Source organism: Monodon monoceros, unplaced genomic scaffold (genome assembly GCF_005190385.1).
Source record: "Monodon monoceros isolate NGI ecotype Baffin Bay Population unplaced genomic scaffold, NGI_Narwhal_1 Super_Scaffold_8, whole genome shotgun sequence".
Lineage (NCBI taxonomy): Eukaryota > Metazoa > Chordata > Mammalia > Artiodactyla > Monodontidae > Monodon > Monodon monoceros.
Genome location: NW_021703785.1, coordinates 54,591,405 through 54,609,772, shown reverse-complemented (window position 1 = coordinate 54,609,772; position 18,368 = coordinate 54,591,405). Strand labels below are relative to the sequence as shown.

General features: G+C 36.7%; 1 protein-coding gene across 4 annotated transcripts in view; it reads left to right on the top strand.

The window, feature by feature from the left end:
* ZC3H13 (zinc finger CCCH-type containing 13) overlaps positions 1-14,303 on the top strand; it is a 93,458-nt gene extending 79,155 nt beyond the window's left edge. For all 4 annotated transcript variants that reach the window (XM_029210075.1, XM_029210077.1, XM_029210076.1 and 1 more), the window contains 3 exons: positions 401-601; positions 3,801-3,964; positions 12,356-14,303. In XM_029210075.1, the coding sequence (XP_029065908.1) occupies positions 401-601; positions 3,801-3,964; positions 12,356-12,526 (536 nt within the window). In that variant the 3' untranslated portion in view covers positions 12,527-14,303. The remainder of the gene's footprint in view (positions 1-400; positions 602-3,800; positions 3,965-12,355) is intronic.
* Positions 14,304-18,368: the final 4,065 nt, after the last annotated feature.

Below are 18,368 nucleotides of genomic sequence, written 5' to 3'. Positions count from 1 at the left end.
AATTGCAAGTTTGTACCGCTTGATACCCTTGACACATTTTGTCTAAACTTCACATTCCTTCCCCTCTGGAAGCCACCAATCTCTGTATCTATGAGTTTGGTTTTCTTTTTGTTTGATTCTTTTCATTTTAGATTCCACATATAAATGAAATGGGGGGGCGCGGAGGCACTCGCCTGTGACCTCTTCGCCTCTTTTCCTTTGGTGAGAAAATTATTTGTAAAGGTCCTTAAGATTCTAAATTTTAGCTTTTATAGAAAATCTTTTGTTTTAAGAATGTGCCTTTTTTGATTTATATTACTTGTTATTTAATGCTTTCTGTGGCTTGGAATCTGTATTTCTCTATACATAACGAGAATGTATTTCTTGGTGTAATAAAATTCTGTTCTTTAACTTTTTGTAGATCCATTAGATGTGATAGATGTGGACTGGTCTGGTCTTATGCCAAAGCATCCAAAAGAACCACGAGAGCCTGGGGCTGCACTCTTAAAATTCACGCCTGGAGCCATTATGCTGAGAATTGGGATCTCTAAAAAGCTGGCTGGTTCTGAACTCTTTACTAAAGTCAAAGAAACATGTCAGAGACTTTTAGAAAAACCCAAAGGTAATTCCGTCCCACTTTGACTATATAATGTTTAATATAAACATTAAGGTGCCTTTGAAAAGGATTCTGTTCTCATGTAGCAGTTACAGTATAAGAACTTTTTTTGTTTTTGAGGACTCACTTATTTTCAGTATTTAATCCTCATGGTCAAAGTTTGTTTTAATTTATTTTGAGAAAAATTTAAGCCTACAGAAAAGTTGTAAACATAGCACAATGATCTTACTGTATCAAAGTTACTTTTTAACAGGTAAGTTCTAATGTCAAAGTGCTCAGTGGTTTACCCAGGGCTAAAGGAAGTGAACTAGATATTGTTCATATCTAAGCAAATTGGCTATCTTGGCAACCCTTTCCCCCGGGAAATGGGGATTCTACTCAAGTGCAGATGTTTAGGTTGAGCCTTTCACAAAGTGGTTAAGAGCTTAGTCTCTGGGCCAGATGGCCTGGATTCCAACAGGCACACCACTTACTAGCTGTTATTTAATTTATGTGTTACTGTTACCATCTACAAGCTGGGAATAATTACACCACCAGTCAGTTGTTCCATATGATTGTTAGGAGGAACGAATGAGTTGTTACAAGTAAAACACTTAGAATAGTTTCTGACATACAGTGATGCTCAGTAAATATGAGCTGCTGCTATTTAGCTTAAAACATTTTATCGCATTGATTTTAGACCTTACTGCTACAGCTTTTCATTATTCCAGAACACTTTTAGTTTATAGGGTCCTTTGTTTTCTGTTTCTCTGGTACCTAGCTTATTATGTTTTGGCAGCTTATTAAGACTTTATTAATGGGGAGGAGGAATGTAAAACAGGAGGAAAGGAGGTAAAAGGGGAAAGCACTAAGATTATTTAATGTTATGTCACATTCATTAGAGTAAAAAAGTTTAGGAAAAAGAATTGAGCTTTCACTAAATTGAAAAAAAATTGTTTTATGTGTTTCATGATTCATGTTCTTTCTTCAACTGTTAGCATAAGCAGTAAGACTCTTGATTTTAATATGGCTTAGTATACATAGAACGTATGTGTAAGAAACATAAACTATAATGGTGAATATGTGTTAACCTGACAGATGACCAGTGTCTTGAGTTCTTGCCCCACTCTTTCTACTTTGATTGGTTCTGTGATCTTAAGTAACTCTTGTGGGCATAAAATGATGTAATGAAATCCCTAAGTTCTTATCCACATCTACAGCTATTTGCTCCTGTGTCTCTTGCTAATGGCATTTAAAGTTAAAATCTATTGCGTAGTTAGCAAAATCAGGCTATAGTTTGTCCCTGACTAATGATCACTTACTTTAAACAATGAAAACGTACACTGTAAAGAAGGATTTGATTGTCCTTACCAAGTAGTCCTATTTTTTGGTGGTATGATAGCTTTGTTAGAGAACTAATATATGATACTGAATATAAGTTCCCTAAGGAATAGGACTGTTTTGTTTACTGCTGTATTGTCTAGTGATCTATTCTTACTAATTATGCCATTGCCTTGAAAAGTACCTGACACATAGTAGGTATTCAATAAATATTTGTGAAATAACTGATTTTTTTCTAATCTATTCTGTCTGTTTCTGTGCCCCAGTGCTGAAGAAAGTATATCTCCACTCCCTATGTAATTTTTAAATTCTAAGGCTTAAAACAGAAAACTTGAATATGTACTGAAATTTAAATTGCTTTTGTCCAGGTTTTCTGATTATAGTATGATTAAGTTCTTTGAAGCTAAACTTTCCCAGTTATTTTAGTTCCTTTGGTTTACTTGTACTTATATACGTGTTTAATCTGTCTCGAGTTATTTGGTGCTGGTCAGTTGAAAACCAGGAAGAGACTAAGTTTAGCCATGTTATACATTCTAGGGAGGTTTGCAAGTGTGTTTTGTAGTCTACTGTTGTGAAAGCAGAAAAGATTTAAATAAAAAGTAATTTGTCCTAATGAGCAATTTTCAAGGAAGTGCATGGACTCAATGGAGGTTTCTTTATTTGTATCTATAGTAGAATGGTGGTGAATGTTTGGTGCTTTTTTTTTTTTAATAGTCTGCATTATATGACTGTGTCATTGGTTGGCTCAAACATTGGTATGGCTGAATTACCTGAGGAACTGCCTTTTCCCCTAACGGGATACCCACTAAGGTATCCTAGTTCCAACTGTGGAGAGTCTGTAGGTCTGGTGGTAGAGCCCTGGCACTGTATTTTTAAAAACTGCTCATATGATTCTGATAGACATCAAAGCTTGTGAACTATTTCTGAGTTTTTATTTACATTTATTTTTGCTTTAGTTATAAACCTATTCACTAGGTGTATAACTTACCAACTAGGTATATTACATGAGACAGGTTTCTTGTTAATTATCTAATCTATTTATGCTCTGCAGTTCAGGAAATGAAATATGTAATGCAATTTCATTAATTCTCAAATGCCTGTTTTGTTTTTACCTAGGTGTTACTTACTATTTCCCTTTGTGGGCTCTAGCAATAACCTGTTTGATCATGTTGCTATAGAAACACTACCTGATACCATTCATACTCTTGGCCAACTCCTGGAATGTTAACTTTGAAGTTACTACTCTTTCTGTTATTTATTTAGATTAATGACTGACCCTATTCTGTAAATTTTGATTTCTTGTCTATTTTAACTCAATCTCTATAGTGTTTTCTCCCTACTTTGCATGTTATGACTTAAAACTGAGTGATTTTGATACATTGTCCCAGGTTTTTACTGTGACCAAATATTGGATAAAATTTGCAGATTATCTAACAAACAGCTAATCACTTTCCTAAGTTTTTTAGGGTTCACAGAATGTAGTCACATTACTACATTTGAATCTTACCATAATAAAGTCCTGAATCTAGAACTTTTAGTAGTTGATGGTACACAATATATTGAATTTGATTTTACTAATTCTTAACTTGAACTTTTTTCCCATAGTAATCCGTGTCTAAATTCTGTCTCCCAATTCTGCTTTTCTTATATCTTAAAGTGGCTATCAGAGTATTTATTTTTGTTTGAGCCTAGCACCAAAACTACATACTGGAGTTCTCTCACAGAGAACATATTGCCTTTAATATGAAATAGTTTTCACCACTGTTGGTAACTTTGATGAAGTATAGATAAACTTAGTATAGCTAGACTTCGTGGAATATTCATCTAAGCAGTTGATAACACTTCTATTTTCAGAAACCTTAATGTGTTTATTTTTTATTGAAAGACGCAGACAATCTTTTTGAACATGAATTGGGGGCTCTCAACATGGCTGCATTACTACGAAAAGAGGAAAGAGCAAGTCTTCTTAGTAATCTTGGACCATGCTGTAAAGCATTATGCTTCAGGCGGGATTCTGCAATCCGGAAGCAGCTTGTTAAAAATGAGAAGGTACTGTTGTTTCCTTAGAAAAATTGGAACATGTCTGTTGAGTAGTATGGATGACATATTCTTCATTTGATTGCATTAAGGTGAAATTAAGGTCTCACGATCTGCTTTTATGAGTTTGGTTTCCCAGTCTTTTACACATGTAAAAGAAAGAATTTTATTAGAATTTATAGTACTTTTTATTTTACTTTAATAGTTTTGAATAACATTTGTTTTGAATAACATTGTTATTGGTACTGGGAAAAAAATTTTTTTTTAACATCTCTATTGGGGTATAATTGCTTAACAATGGTGGGTTAGTTTCTCTTTATAACAAAGTGAATCAGTTGTACATATACATATGTTCCCATATCTCTTCCCTCTTGCGTCTCCCTCCCTATCCCACCCCTCCAGGTGGTCACAAAGCACCGAGCCGATATCCCTGTGCCATGCGGCTGCTTCCCACTAGCTATCTACCGTACGTTTGTTAGTGTATATATGTCCATGCCTCTCTCTTGCTTTGTCACAGCTCACCCTTCCCCCTCCCCATATCCTCAAGTCCATTCTCCAGTAGGTCTGTGTCTTTATTCCTGTCTTACTCCTAGGTCCTTCATGACATTTTTTTTCTTAAATTCCATATATATGTGTTAGCATACGGTATTTGTCTTTCTCTTTCTGACTTACTTCACTCTGTATGACAGACTCTAGGTCTATCCACCTCATTACAAATAGCTCAATTTTGTTTCTTTTTATGGCTGAGTAATACTCCATTGTATATATGTGCCACATCTTCTTTATCCATTCATCTGATGATGGGCACTTAGGTTGTTTCCATCTCCAGGCTATTGTCAGTAGAGCTGCAATGAACATTTTGGTACATGACTCTTTCTGAATTTTGGTTTTCTCAGGGTATATGCCCAGTAGTGGGATTGCTGGGTCATATGGTAGTTCTATTTGTAGTTTTTTAAGGAACCTCCATACTGTTCTCCATAGTGGCTGTATCAATTTACATTCCCACCAACAGTGCAAGAGGGTTCCCTTTTCTCCACACCCTCTCCAGCATTTATTGTTTCTAGATTTTTTGATGATGGCCATTGTGACTGGTGTGAGATGATATCTCATTGTAGTTTTGATTTGCATTTCTCTAATGATTAACGATGTTGAGCATTCTTTCATGTGTTTGTTGGCAGTCTGTATAGCTTCTTTGGAGAAATGTCTATTTAGGTCTTCTGCCCATTTTTGGATTGGGTTGTTTGTTTTTTTGTTATTGAGCTGCATGAGCTGCTTGTAAATTTTGGAAATTAATCCCTTGTCAGTTGCTTCATTTGCAAATATTTTCTCCCATTCTGAGGGTTGTCTTTTGGTCTTGTTTATGGTTTCCTTTGCTGTGCAAAAGCTTTGAAGTTTCATTAGGTCCCATTTGTTTATTTTTGTTTTTATTTCCATTACTCTAGGAGGTGGGTCAAAAAGGATCTTGCTGTGATTTATGTCATAGAGTGTTCTGCCTATGTTTTCCTCTAAGAGTTTGATAGTATCTGGCCTTACATTTAGGTCTTTAATCCATTTTGAGCTTATTTTTGTGTATGGTGTTAGCGGGTGATCTAATCTCATACTTTTACATGTACCTGTCCAGTTTTCCCAGCACCACTTATTAAAGAGGCTGTTCTTTCTCCACTGTACCTTCCTGCCTCCTTTATCAAAGATAAGGTGACCATATGTGCGTGGGTTTATCTCTGGGCTTTCTATCCTGTTCCATTGATCTATCTTTCTGTTTTTGTGCCAGTACCATACTGTCTTCATTACTGTAGCTTTGTGGTATAGTCTGAAGTCAGGGAGCCTGATTCCTCCAGCTGCGTTTTTCGTTCTCAAGATTGCTTTGGCTATTCGGGGTCTTTTGTGTTTCCATACAAATTGTGAAATTTTTTGTTCTAGTTCTGTGAAAAATGCCATTGGTAGTTTGATAGGGATTGCATTGAATCTGTAGATTGCTTTGGGTAGTGGAATCATTTTCACAATGTTGATTCTTCCAATCCAAGAACATGGTATATCTCTCCATCTATTTGTATCATCCTTAATTTCTTTCATCAGTGTCTTATAATTTTCTGCATACAGGTCTTTTGTCTCCTTAGGTAGGTTTATTCCTAGATACTTTATTCTTTTTGTTGCAATGGGAAATGGGAATGTTTTGTTGATTTCACTTTCAGATTTTTCATCATTAGTGTATAGGAATGCAAGAGATTTCTGTGCATTAATTTTGTATCCTGCAACTTTACCAAATTCATTGATTAGCTCTAGTAGTTTTCTGGTGGCATCTTTAGGATTCTCTATGTATAGTATCATGTCATCTGCAGACAGTGACAGCTTTACTTCTTCTTTTCCGATTTGGATTCCTTTTATTTATTTTTCTTCTCTGATTGCTGTGGCTAAAACTTCCAAAACTATGTTGAATAAGAGTGGTGAGAGTGGGCAACCTTGTCTTTTTCCTGATCTTAGTGGAAATGCTTTTCAGTTTTTCACCATTGAGAACGATGTTGGCTGTGGGTTTGTCATATATGGCCTTTATTATGTTGAGGAAAGTTCCCTCTATGCCTACTTTCTGCAGGGTTTTTATCATAAATGGGTGTTGAATTTTGTCAAAAGCTTTCTCTGCATCTATTGAGATGATCATATGGTTTTTCTCCTTCAGTTTGGTACTATGGTTTATCACATTGATAGATTTGCGTATATTGAAGAATCCTTGCATTCCTTGGATAAACCCCACTTGATCATGGTGTGTGACCCTTTTAATGTGCTGTTGGATTCTGTTTGCAAGTATTTTGTTGAAAATTTTTGCATCTATGTTCATCAGTGATATTCAGTGATATTGGCCTGTAGTTTTCTTTCTTTGTGACATCCTTGTCTGGTTTTGGTATCAAGGTGATGGTGGCCTCGTAGAAGGAATTTGGGAGTGTTCCTCCCTCTGCTATATTTTGGAAGAGTTTGAGAAGGATAGGTGTTAGCTCTTCTCTAAATGTTTGGTAGAATTCGCCTGTGAAGCCATCTGGTCCTGGGCTTTTGTTTGTTGGAAGATTTTTAATCACAGTCTCAATTTCAGTGCTTGTGATTGGTCTGTTCATATTTTCTATTTCTTCCTGATTCAGTCTTAGAAAGGCACAACCTGCCAAGAATTTGTGTATTCCTTCCAGGTTGTCCATTTTATTGGCATAGAGCTGCTTGTAGTAATCTCTCATGATCTTTTGTATTTCTGCATTGTCAGTTGTTACTTCTCCTTTTTCATTTCTAATTCTGTTGATTTGAGTCTTCTCCCTTTTTTTCTTGATGAGTCTGGCTAGTGGTTTATCTATTTTGTTTATCTCCTCAAAGAACCATCTTTTAGTTTTATTGATCTTTGCTATTTCCTTCATTTCTTTTTCATTTATTTCTGATGTGATTTTTATGATTTCTTTCCTTCTGCTAACTTTGGGGTTTTTTTGTTCTTCTTTCTCTAATTGCTTGAGGTGCAAGGTTAGGTTGTTTATTCGAGATGTTTCCTGCTTCTTAAGGTGGGCTTGTATTGCTATAAACTTCCCCCTTAGAACTGCTTTTGCTGCATCCCATAGGTTTTGGGTCGTTGTGTCTCCATTGTCATTTGTTTCTAGGTATTTTGTTATTTTCCTCTTTGATTTCTTCAATGATCACTTCATTATTAAGTAGTGTATTGTTTAGCCTCCATGTGTTCGTATTTTTTACAGATCTTTTCCTGCAATTGATATCTAGTCTCATGGTGTTGTGGTCGGAAAAGATACAATTTCAATTTTCTTAAATTTACCAAGGCTTGATTTGTGACCCAAGATATGATCTATCCTGGAGAATGTTCCATGAGCACTTGAGAAAAATGTGTTTTCTGTTGTTTTTGGATGGAGTGTCCTGTAAATATCAATTAAGTCCATCTTGTTTAATGTATCATTTAAAGCTTGTGTTTCTTTATTTTCATTTTGGATGATCTGTCCATTGGTGAAAGTGGGGTGTTAAAGTCCCCTACTATGAATGTGTTACTGTCGATTTCCCCTTTTATGGTTGTTAGTATTTGCCTTATGTATTGAGGTGCTCCTATGTTGAGTGCATAAATATTTACAATTGTTATATCTTCTTCTTGGATCGATCCCTTGATCATTATGTAGTGACCTTCTTTGTCTCTTCTAATAGTCTTTATTATAAAGTATATTTTATCTGATATGAGAATTGCTACTCCAGCTTTCTTTTCATTTCCACTTGCATGGAATATCTTTTTCCATCCCCTTGCTTTCAGTCTGTATGTGTCTCTAGGTCTGAAGTGGGTCTCTTGTAGACAGCATATATATGGGTCTTGTATATGGGTCTTGTTTTTGTATCCAATCTGTGTCTTTTGGTGGGAGCATTTAGTCCACTTATGTTTAAGGTAATTATTGATATGTATGTTCCTATTCCCATTTTCTAAATTGTTTTGGGTTCATTATTATAGGTCTTTTTCTTCTCTTGTGTTTCTTGCCTAGAGAAGTTCCTTTAGCATTTGTTGTAAAGCTGGTTTGGTGGTGCTGAACTCTCTCAGCTTTTGCTGGTCTGTAAAGGTTTTAATTTCTCCATCAAATCTGAATGAGATCCTTGATGGGTAGAGTAATCTTGGTTGCAGGTTTTTCTCCTTCATCACTTTAAGTAGGTCCTGCCACTCCCTTCTGGCTTGCAGAGTTTCTGCTGAGAGATCAGCTGTTAACCTCATGGGGATTCCCTTGTGTGCTGTTGTTTTTCCCTTGCTGCTTTCAACATGTTTTCTTTGTATTTTTTACAGTTTGATTAATATGTGTCTTGGCATATTTCTCCTTGGGTTTATCCTGTATGGGACTCCTCTGTGCTTCCTGGACTTGATAGGGAAGTTTTCAACTATAATCTCTTCAAATATTTTCTCAGTCCCTTTCTTTTTCTCTTCTTCTTCTGGAACCCCTATGATTCGAATGTTGGTGCATTTAATGTTGTCCCAGAGGGCTCTGAGACTGTCCTCAGTTCTTTTCATTCTTTTTTCTGCTCTGCAGTAGTTATTTCCACTATTTTATCTTCCAGGTCACTTACTGTTCTTCTGCCTCAGTTATTCTGCTATTGATCCCATCTAGAGTATTTTTAATTTCATTTATTGTGTTCTTCATCATTGTTTGTTTCCTCTTGAGTTCTTCTAGGTCCTTGTTAAATGTTTCTTGCATTTTGTCTATTCTATTTCCAAGATTTTGGATCATCTTTACTATCATTATTCTGAATTCTTTTTCAGGTAGACTGCCTATTTCCTCTTCATTTGTTAGGTCTGGTGCGTTTTTATCTTGCTCCTTCGTCTGCTGTGTGTTTTTCTGTCTTCTCGTTTTGGTTATCTTACTGTGTTTGTTTGGGGTCTCCTTTTCGCAGGCTGCAGGTTCGTAGTTGCCATTGTTTTTGATGTCTGCCCCCAGTGGCTAAGGTTGGTTCAGTGGGTTGTGTAGGCTTCCTGGTGGAGGGGACTAGTGCCTGTGTTCTCGTGGATGAGGCTGGATCTTGTCTTTCTGGTGGGCAGGTCCATGTCTGGCGGTGTGTTTTGGGGTGTCTGTGGCCTTATTACGATTTTAGGCAGCCTCTCTGCTAATGGGTGGGGTTGTGTTGTCTTGCTAGTTTGGCATAGGTTGTCCAGCACTGTAGCTTGCTGGTTGTTGAGTGAAGCTGGGTGCTGGTGTTGAGATGGAGATCTCTGAGAGATTTTTGCTGTTTGATATTATGTGGAGCTGGGAGGTCTCGTTGACCAGTGTCCTGAAGTTGGCTCTCCCACCTCAGAGGCACAGCACTGACTCCTGGCTGCAGCATCAAGAGCATTTCATCCACACAGCTCAGAATAAAAGGGAGAAAAAGTAGAGAGAAAGAATTAGTAGAAGTAGGAAGGAAAGAAAGGAGGGAGGGAGGAAAAACGAAAGAAGATACAGTGAAATATAATAAAATATAATAAAGTTATTAAATTAACAAATAATTATTTAGAAAAAGGACAGATAGAACCTTAGGACAAATGTTGGAAGCAAAGCTATACAGACAAAACTCACTAAGAAGCATACACACTCACAAAAAGAGGAAAAGGGGAAAAGATAATAAATCTTGCTCTCAAAGTCCACCTCAATTTGGGATGATTGGTTGTCTATTCAGGTTTTCCACAGATGCAGGGTACATCAAGTTGATTGTGGAGCTTTAATCCACTGCTCCCGAGGCTGCTGGGAGAGATTTCCCTTTCTCTTCTTTGTTCTCACAGCTCCCAGGGGCTCAGCTTTGGATTTGGCCCCGCCACTGCATGTAGGTTGCTGGAGGGCATCTGTTCTTCCCTCAGACAGGACAGGGTTAAAGGAGCCGCTGATTCGGGGGCTGTGGCTCCCTCGGGGGAGGGAGGGGCACAGAGTGCAGGGCGAGCCTGTGGCCGCAGAGGCCAGCATGATGTTGCACCAGCCTGAGGCATGCCGTGCGTTCTCCCAGGGAAGTTGTCCCTGGATCCTGGGAACCTGGCAGTGGCAGGCTGCACAGGCTCCCCGGAAGCAGGGTATGGATAGTGACCTGTGCTCGCACACAGGCTTCTTGGTGGCAGCAGCCTTAGCATCTCCCGCCTGTCTCTGGGGTCCACGCTTTTAGCTGCAGCTCGCCTGACTCTGGAGTTCCTTTAAGCAGCACTCTTAATCCCCTCTCCTTGCACACCAGGAAACAAAGAGGGAAGAAAAAGTCTCTTGCCTCTTCAGCAGCTCCAGCCCCCGTTGTGCACTAACCCCTTCAGGCTGTGTTCATGCAGCCAACCCCAGTCCTCTCCCTGCACTCCGACCAAAGCCTGAGCCTCAGCTCACAGCCCTGCCTGCCCCAGCAGGTGAGCAGACAAGCCTCTGGGGCTGGTGAGTGCTGGTCAGCACCGATCCTCTGTGCGGGAATCTCCCTGCTTTGCCCTCAGCACCCCTGTTGCTGCGCCCTGCTCCGCGGCTCCAAAGCTTCCCCCTCCACCACCCGCAGTCTCCGCCCACAAAGGGCCTTCCTAGTGCGTGGAAACCTTTCCTCCTTCACAGCTCCCTCCCACTGGTGCAGGTCCCATACCTGTTCTTTTGTCTGTTTTTTCTTTTGCCCTACCCAGGTACATGGGGGAGTTTCTTGCCTTTTGGGAGGTCTGAGGTCTTCTGCCAGCATTCAGTAGGTGTTCTGTAGGAGTTGCTCCACGTGTAGATGTATTTCTGGTGTACCTGTGGGGAGGAAGGTGATCTTCACGTCTTAATCTTCCCCTCCACCTGGAAAAAAATTTTAAATAGTCTATTCCTGTGAAATATTTTTCATTTGCAAAGTTTCTTTAGATAATGAAATATACTAGAAACTTATTTAAATTGAAGGTCAAGGAAAAAAATTTTCCAGAGTGGTGAGGAGATTAGTGTTTATGAGAATATACCAAATTGAAGAGGAAATAAACACAAGTGATTATATGTAAACATTTCCTTGAAGAATAAAGGAAATTGAAGCTCAGCTTATTTTTTGTTTGGTTCAGGTAAGGAACCCCAGTTGAGAAAGACAACAGAGGAATTTTTTTGAATGATGACACTTCTGATTGCGGTCGTGGTTTCTTGAATATATACATGAGTGAAGACTCACAGAACTATACATAAAAAGCCAGTTTTACTGTATCACAACTTACAAAATATTTTTTACAATGCAAATGTGGTCAATGCATCACTCTTCCTTTAAAGATCTAGAAGAGAAATAGCAGAATGCTGGAGATATTCAAGTCTTTATTTCATTCTACACATGGTTGGAGAACATTTAACAAAATTTTATGACAATAACTTTCAAAACTGCTAAGGTCGCTTTAAGTTCCAGTAATAGCGATCTACATCTTAGTTTCTCAGTAGACTGCACTGATCAGCTGTCTTCTGGAGAATTTGTTCAGTTCTGGAGCCTACATCTTATGTCCTATCAACAGACCAGTAAGGAATGTTCGGTGCTTCTTTTCAGAGAATTGATTGTCATGTGAAAGTAAGACTGAATTAGTGTGTAGCTCCATAGAAGAGATTTTATTTCGAAACGTGGAAGAAATAGTACCGTTCAACAATAGAATGTGCAGTGTTTTTCGTTGTTTTGTCATTGGAAATAATGAAGTAGAAACTACTTGATTACCTGTCAGGGATTGTTGAGAAGATTCCTGCTTTAAGCAAGAAGTTAGACTAGGCGCCCTCTAAAGATTGCTTTCTTTTCTAAGATTCCTTGAGTCTGCAAACATTTCTTAATTTTGCTTTTAAATATCCAATACAGCTAATTTAATATTCATCACAAACGAATTTTTCTTATAACTAACTGATATTTTTGTAAGCAATTAACCTGTCTTTTCTACTGTCAACTAATAATGTACATGTTTAATTTGTTTTTGTTTTCTCCAAATAGGGCACCGTAAAACAAGCTTATACAAATGCTCCAGTGGTAGACAATGAACTCTTACGACTGAGTCTTCGATTATTTAAGCGGAAGACTACTTGCCACGCCTCAGGACCTGAAAAGACTGAAGATAATAAACTCTCACAGTCCAGTATCCAACAGGAACTGTGTGTGTCTTAAGACTGAAGTCCAGGCACATTTTCGGTACTATTTCCCTTCATCAGTGCATATTCTTTTTCAAAGTTCTTTGGTTTGACAAGTGTTATTAGTGACAAAGGCAGAAAAAACTTATCAGCCATGCTAAAAGAGTGACAAACTTTGATTTAAAGACAGTAGTTTGGCTAACAAGATTTTACAAAAATTTTTACACAGTACTTGATTGATACTCATGCAAAATAATGTGAAAGCATCTAGATTTAGTAGTTTATTCTGTACGTTTTGTTAAAACTGAAGACTTTGAAAACAGTCATCCCTGCTCTTCCTGCCTACACAGATTTTTTTATGAAATGGAGCCACTAATTTATGTACTGGATCATCCTTACAGAAACTGAGATTTTCTCCAGAAACAGTGTGTTCACTGAATGAACACACACACACACCATGCACCGCTGTGCTGCACAGGACACAGAAAGTGGGGCTGGGCCTGCATGCTGTGTGTAGGCAGGAGCAAGCCACAATCCTGTTTTCCCTTCTAACATTGTAACAATACTACTTAACGGCTCTTCGGTTTTTTTTAATATATGTGCATTGTTACAATGTATATTGGATATATTTCGAGTCTGAATGGTTTTGTTTGTTATCAGAGACTGTCGACTATTTTTATTTTTAATAAATGTACCTTCCCTTGTTGTAGATTTACTTTGCTCTTCATTAATCTTACTCCTGATGTTCTAAAACATTTGTCATCAACGTTACATGTTTCATACTTAAGATATTTTACTGCTGGAGTTATTACTGGACAGCTGTGAATAATGCAATAATAGTTGAGGATGTACTTCAAATATAGCTCAGTAATACTTGAAACAAACCAAGAGTTAACCAACCTATGTAATCTGAGTTTTAAAATCCTACCATCATACTTTTCAGAGCTATAACCTTTGATTACATTAACCTGCCTCCAGATACAGAGTGGTGAGGAGATTATATAGTGTTTGTGAGAATATACCAAATTAAGAGAGGAAATAAATACAAGTGATTTTATGTAAGCATTTACTTGAAGAATAAAGGAAATTGAAACATTATTTTCTGTTTGGTTCAGGTAAGGAATCCCAGTTGAGAAAGACAACAGAGGAATTTTTTTGAATGATGACACTTCTGATTGTGGTCATGGTTACCTGAATATATACATGAGTGAAAACTCAGAACTATACATAAAAAGCCAGTTTTACTATATCACAACTTACATTTTTTATAATGCAAATGTGGTCAAGGCCTCACTGTTACTTTAAAGATCCTAGAAGAAAAATAATATATAAAACAATTTACTTTTTATAAATAATATATCTGCTTTATTTTGTATGTACCTATTTATCTCATGAAGTGGACTCTTAGAAGGATTTGAAATGGACTCCACTGCAGAATTTGTGGGCAGACAGTAATGATGATAATGAAGGAAACCAATGAAAATTGTAATTTGATGATTGCCTTTCAGAGGTTTTTGTTAAAACTGTAATCCTGTTACCTGTCTCAGTAGTTGTGTATCCTTTGCCTACAGGTAACCTAATGTTACTGGTTGAAAGGTTATATTCATTTCAAGAAACAGTCATTGTGCACTTAATTTTTACAAAATACTTACCCAGCAAAGGAAGTAGTCTTATTTCCAAGTGACCTGGAAAGCATGTATAAGAAAATTACCTTCTTGGGTTTTGTTTTGCTACTTGTAAACAAAAAGATTCAGGTGTGTTTCCTCTTCCAATTGGTAAATGTTTTGAATAAAAAAATAAAATTCTTTAATGACCTGGAGAATGAATAACCTTTAGAAAACTTACTTCCTGTTTTAGTGGATAATATCATTCTCTGTAGCATAAAGATTTAAAGTCATAGAACCTCTAATATTAGTTCCAAGAATTGTGGAGTGTAACAAATAATGGTTTTCCTGTTTTGTGCACTGACTTTAGGAATATTTCACAAGTTACTTCTTTACAGAAATGAAAACTCTGTAGGTAGGTTTGCCATATAGTCAAATCCGTTGCCATCTTAGTTTTGAATATCTTTTTGTTAGGTTGTAAAAGAAAATGTTAAAACCGTTTGTTTGCTTAGTCACAGTATTCAGAGCTTTATGCTCCCAGTGGGAATGTCCTGTTAAGTCTCATAATTTTAAAAAATTCAAACATTCTGTGTAGTGCTAATCATATACCCATAAAGTTCTTCTAAAGCAGATCTTCTTGTTGAATTTTCCATAAAAGCTCTTGGACCATAAAATCTCAAGCCAGTATTCCTGGAAACATCTTCCGATCTATAAATTGTTAGTATAGTTAATGGTTTTCTGTCTCATAACTGATGATGAACTTTGTCCATTTGCCATAACTGCACAACTGGACTCCAGCTGCTAGTGATAAGGAGTTGTCTGTCTAGAGAAGAGGCAGAGAGTTATGTCTGCCATCCAAAGTAAATAAAATGGGGGAGTTAACAGATACTTATATTTTGTTGAGTCAGTTGATTTTTTTCTTTTTGGCAGATGTCTTCACTATTTAGTAAAGTCTTATACTAAACTTATAATAGTTGGTAGCTTCTTCACAAAAATTTGTAACTATACTCAAGTAGTACCTTAGTATGTTAAAATCTGACCCATCACTTCTCTTTATTCTGATCAGTAACCGCAGGTTATTGTCTCCATCCTTCCCCATGACCACTTATGACTTATCCTTATTAATTTGAAAATCTGTGGCATCAGCAGAACATCCCACATTATTCCTTACTGTAAGATTAAGGTAAATAGTATCTATATTGTCAATGATGCTTTTAAATCTCAGAAAGAAGAGCCAGCATCTGAACCTCAATTTGTTATTTTAAAAGGTGTATGGGTTCCAGCACAAGATAGCTACATAGGAGGATCCTAAACTCACCACTTCCCATGGCCACACTGAATCTACAGCTGCATATGGAACAATTTCCTCTGGACAAAACCCAAAACTAGCTGAGAGACCCCTACAAGGAAGAACCCACATCTAAGCTAGTAGGAGAGGCTGAGACAAAATCTCACCATAAATCCCACTCTCAGTATGGAGACCCCCAATCAAGAGGGAACTTGCAACCTTGAGGTTCTCCCTGAAGAGTGAAGGGTTTGAACCCCACATCTTGCACCCCAACTTTTAAAACTTGCCACTGAGACAAGCCCCCCAAACAACAACATCAAGAGACCCACACTGACACATGTTGTAAAGTTCAAGTTAAAGACCAGGAGAGTATCTTAAAAGCAGCAAGAAAAAAAAACTTGATACCTATAAAGGAACTCCTATATGATTATCAGATTTTGTCAACAGAAACTTTACAGACGAGAAGGGAGTGGCATGATATAGTCAAAGTGCTGAAAGGAAAAAAACTGCCAATCAAGAATTCTCTACCTGACAAAGTTGTCCCTCATAATTAAATAAGAGAGAGAGTTTCCTAGACAAGAAAAGCTAATGTTGTTAATCACCACTGGACTGGCCTTACAAGAAATGTTAAAGGGACTTCTTTAATCTGAAATGAAAGGGTGTTAATTACTAACAGGAAAACATGAGAGTACAAATCTCACTGGTAAAGGTAAATGTATGGTAAATTCAGAAAAATCTAATGTAACATGATGGGTTAATTACTTATAAGGCTAGTATGAAGGTTAAAAGACAAAATTAGTAAAAATAACTACAGCCATAATGATTTGTTAATGGATATACAAGATAAAAAAACAAATTTTAACACTAAAATAAAATGGTGGGGATTAAATGTAGAGCTTTAGGTTGAGTTGATACTTATGTTTTTATCCACTTAAAATGGACTATGATAAATAAGTGTTGTAAGCCTCATGGTAACCACAAAGCAAAACCCTATAACAGATTCACAGAAGATAAACCTGAGCATACCACCACAGAAAATCATCAAATTACAAAGAGAGAAGAGGAAAAAGGAATTACAAGACAGCCAGAAAACAATTTAACAAAATGGCAATAAGTACATACCTATCAATAATTAGATTATACATAAATAGACTAAATTCTCAAATCAAAAGACATTGAGTGGCTGAAAGGATTAAAAAAACCAAGACTCATCTAATATGCTGCCTACGAGAGATTCACTTCAGATGTGTGGACACACAGCTGAAAGTGAAGGAATAGCAAAAGATATTCCATGTAAATGGAAACCAAAACAAAGAGTAGCTATACTTACATCAAACAAAATAGACTTTAAGACAAAAACTGTAGTAAGAAGCAGAGATGGTCACTGTATAATGGTAAAGGGGTCAATCCAACAAGAGGATATATTACAATATTTATGTACCTGACAGAGAAGAACCTAAATAAAGCAAATATTAACAAACCTACAGAGAGAAATTGACAGTAATACAATAATAGTAGGGGACTTTAATATCCCATTTCCATCAGTGGATAGATCATACAGATAAAAATTAATGAGGAAACATTGGCCTTAAAAGGACATATTATACCAGATGGACTTAGAAAACATACACAGAACATTCCATCCAAAAGTAACAAACATTCTTCTGAAGTACACTTGGAATATTTCCAGGATAGATCATATGTTAGGCCACAAAAAATCTTAATAAATTTAAGAAAATCAAAATCGTATCAATCATCTTTTCTGACTTACAATGGTATGACTAGAAATCAGTTGTAAGAAAACTGGAAAACTCACAGGTATGTGTACAGAGGCTACTGAATGACCAATGGGTCAGAGAAGAAATCAAAACAGAAAATTTAAAAACCTTGAGACAAATGAAAATGGAAATACAACATACCAAAAGTTATGGGATATAGCTAAGCAGTTCTAAGAAGGACATTCATGGCAATAAATCCCTACATTAAGAAAAAAGACCTCAAATATACAACCTAAATTTACACCTCAAAGAACTAGAAAGAGGACAACAAACCCCAGAATTAGTAGAAGGAAGGAAATAACAAAGATCAGAGCAGAAATGAATGAAATGTAAATTTAAAAGCCAATAGAAAAGATCAATGAAACTAAGCACTGGGGGGATGGTTTTTGAAAAAAATTGACAAACCTTTAGCAAGACTCACCAAGAAAAAAGAGAAGATTCAACTAAGAAATGAAAAAGATGTTACAACTGATACCACAGAAGTACAAAGGATCATAAGAAACTACTACAATTATTCAGCAAATTGGACAATGTATAGGAAATGGACAAATTCCTAAAAATACAATTTTCCAAGACTGACTCATGAAGAAACAGAAAATCTGAACAGATTCATGCTAGTAAAGACATTAAGTAAAACCCTCCCAATGAAGTCCAAAAGTCCATGACCAGATGTTTTCACTGATGAATTCTACCAAACATTTAAAGAATTACTACAAATCCTTCTCAAACTCTTCCAGAAAACTACAAGAAGCAACACTTCTGAATGCATTTTATGAGGCGAGCATTACCCTGATACCAAAACAGGACACCACAAGAAAATTACAAGCCAATATTCCTGATGAACATAGTTGTAAAAATCCTCAGCAAAATATTAGAAAACCAAATTTAACAATATATGAAAAGGATCATACACCTTGACCAAATCAGATTTATTCTAGGGATGCAAGGATGGTTCAACATCAGAAAATCAATCAGTGTGATACACCCCATTAACAAAATGAAGGATAAAAAAGTATATGATAATAGGTGCAGAAAAAGCATTTGACAAAATTCAACATCCATTCATGATAAAAAGTCTCAACAAAGTTGGTATAGAGAGAACATAACATACTAAAGGCCATATATGATGTGCCCACAGCTATCATACTCAATGGTGAAAAACTGAAAGTTTTTCCTCTAAGATCAGGAAGAAGACAAGAATGCCCACTC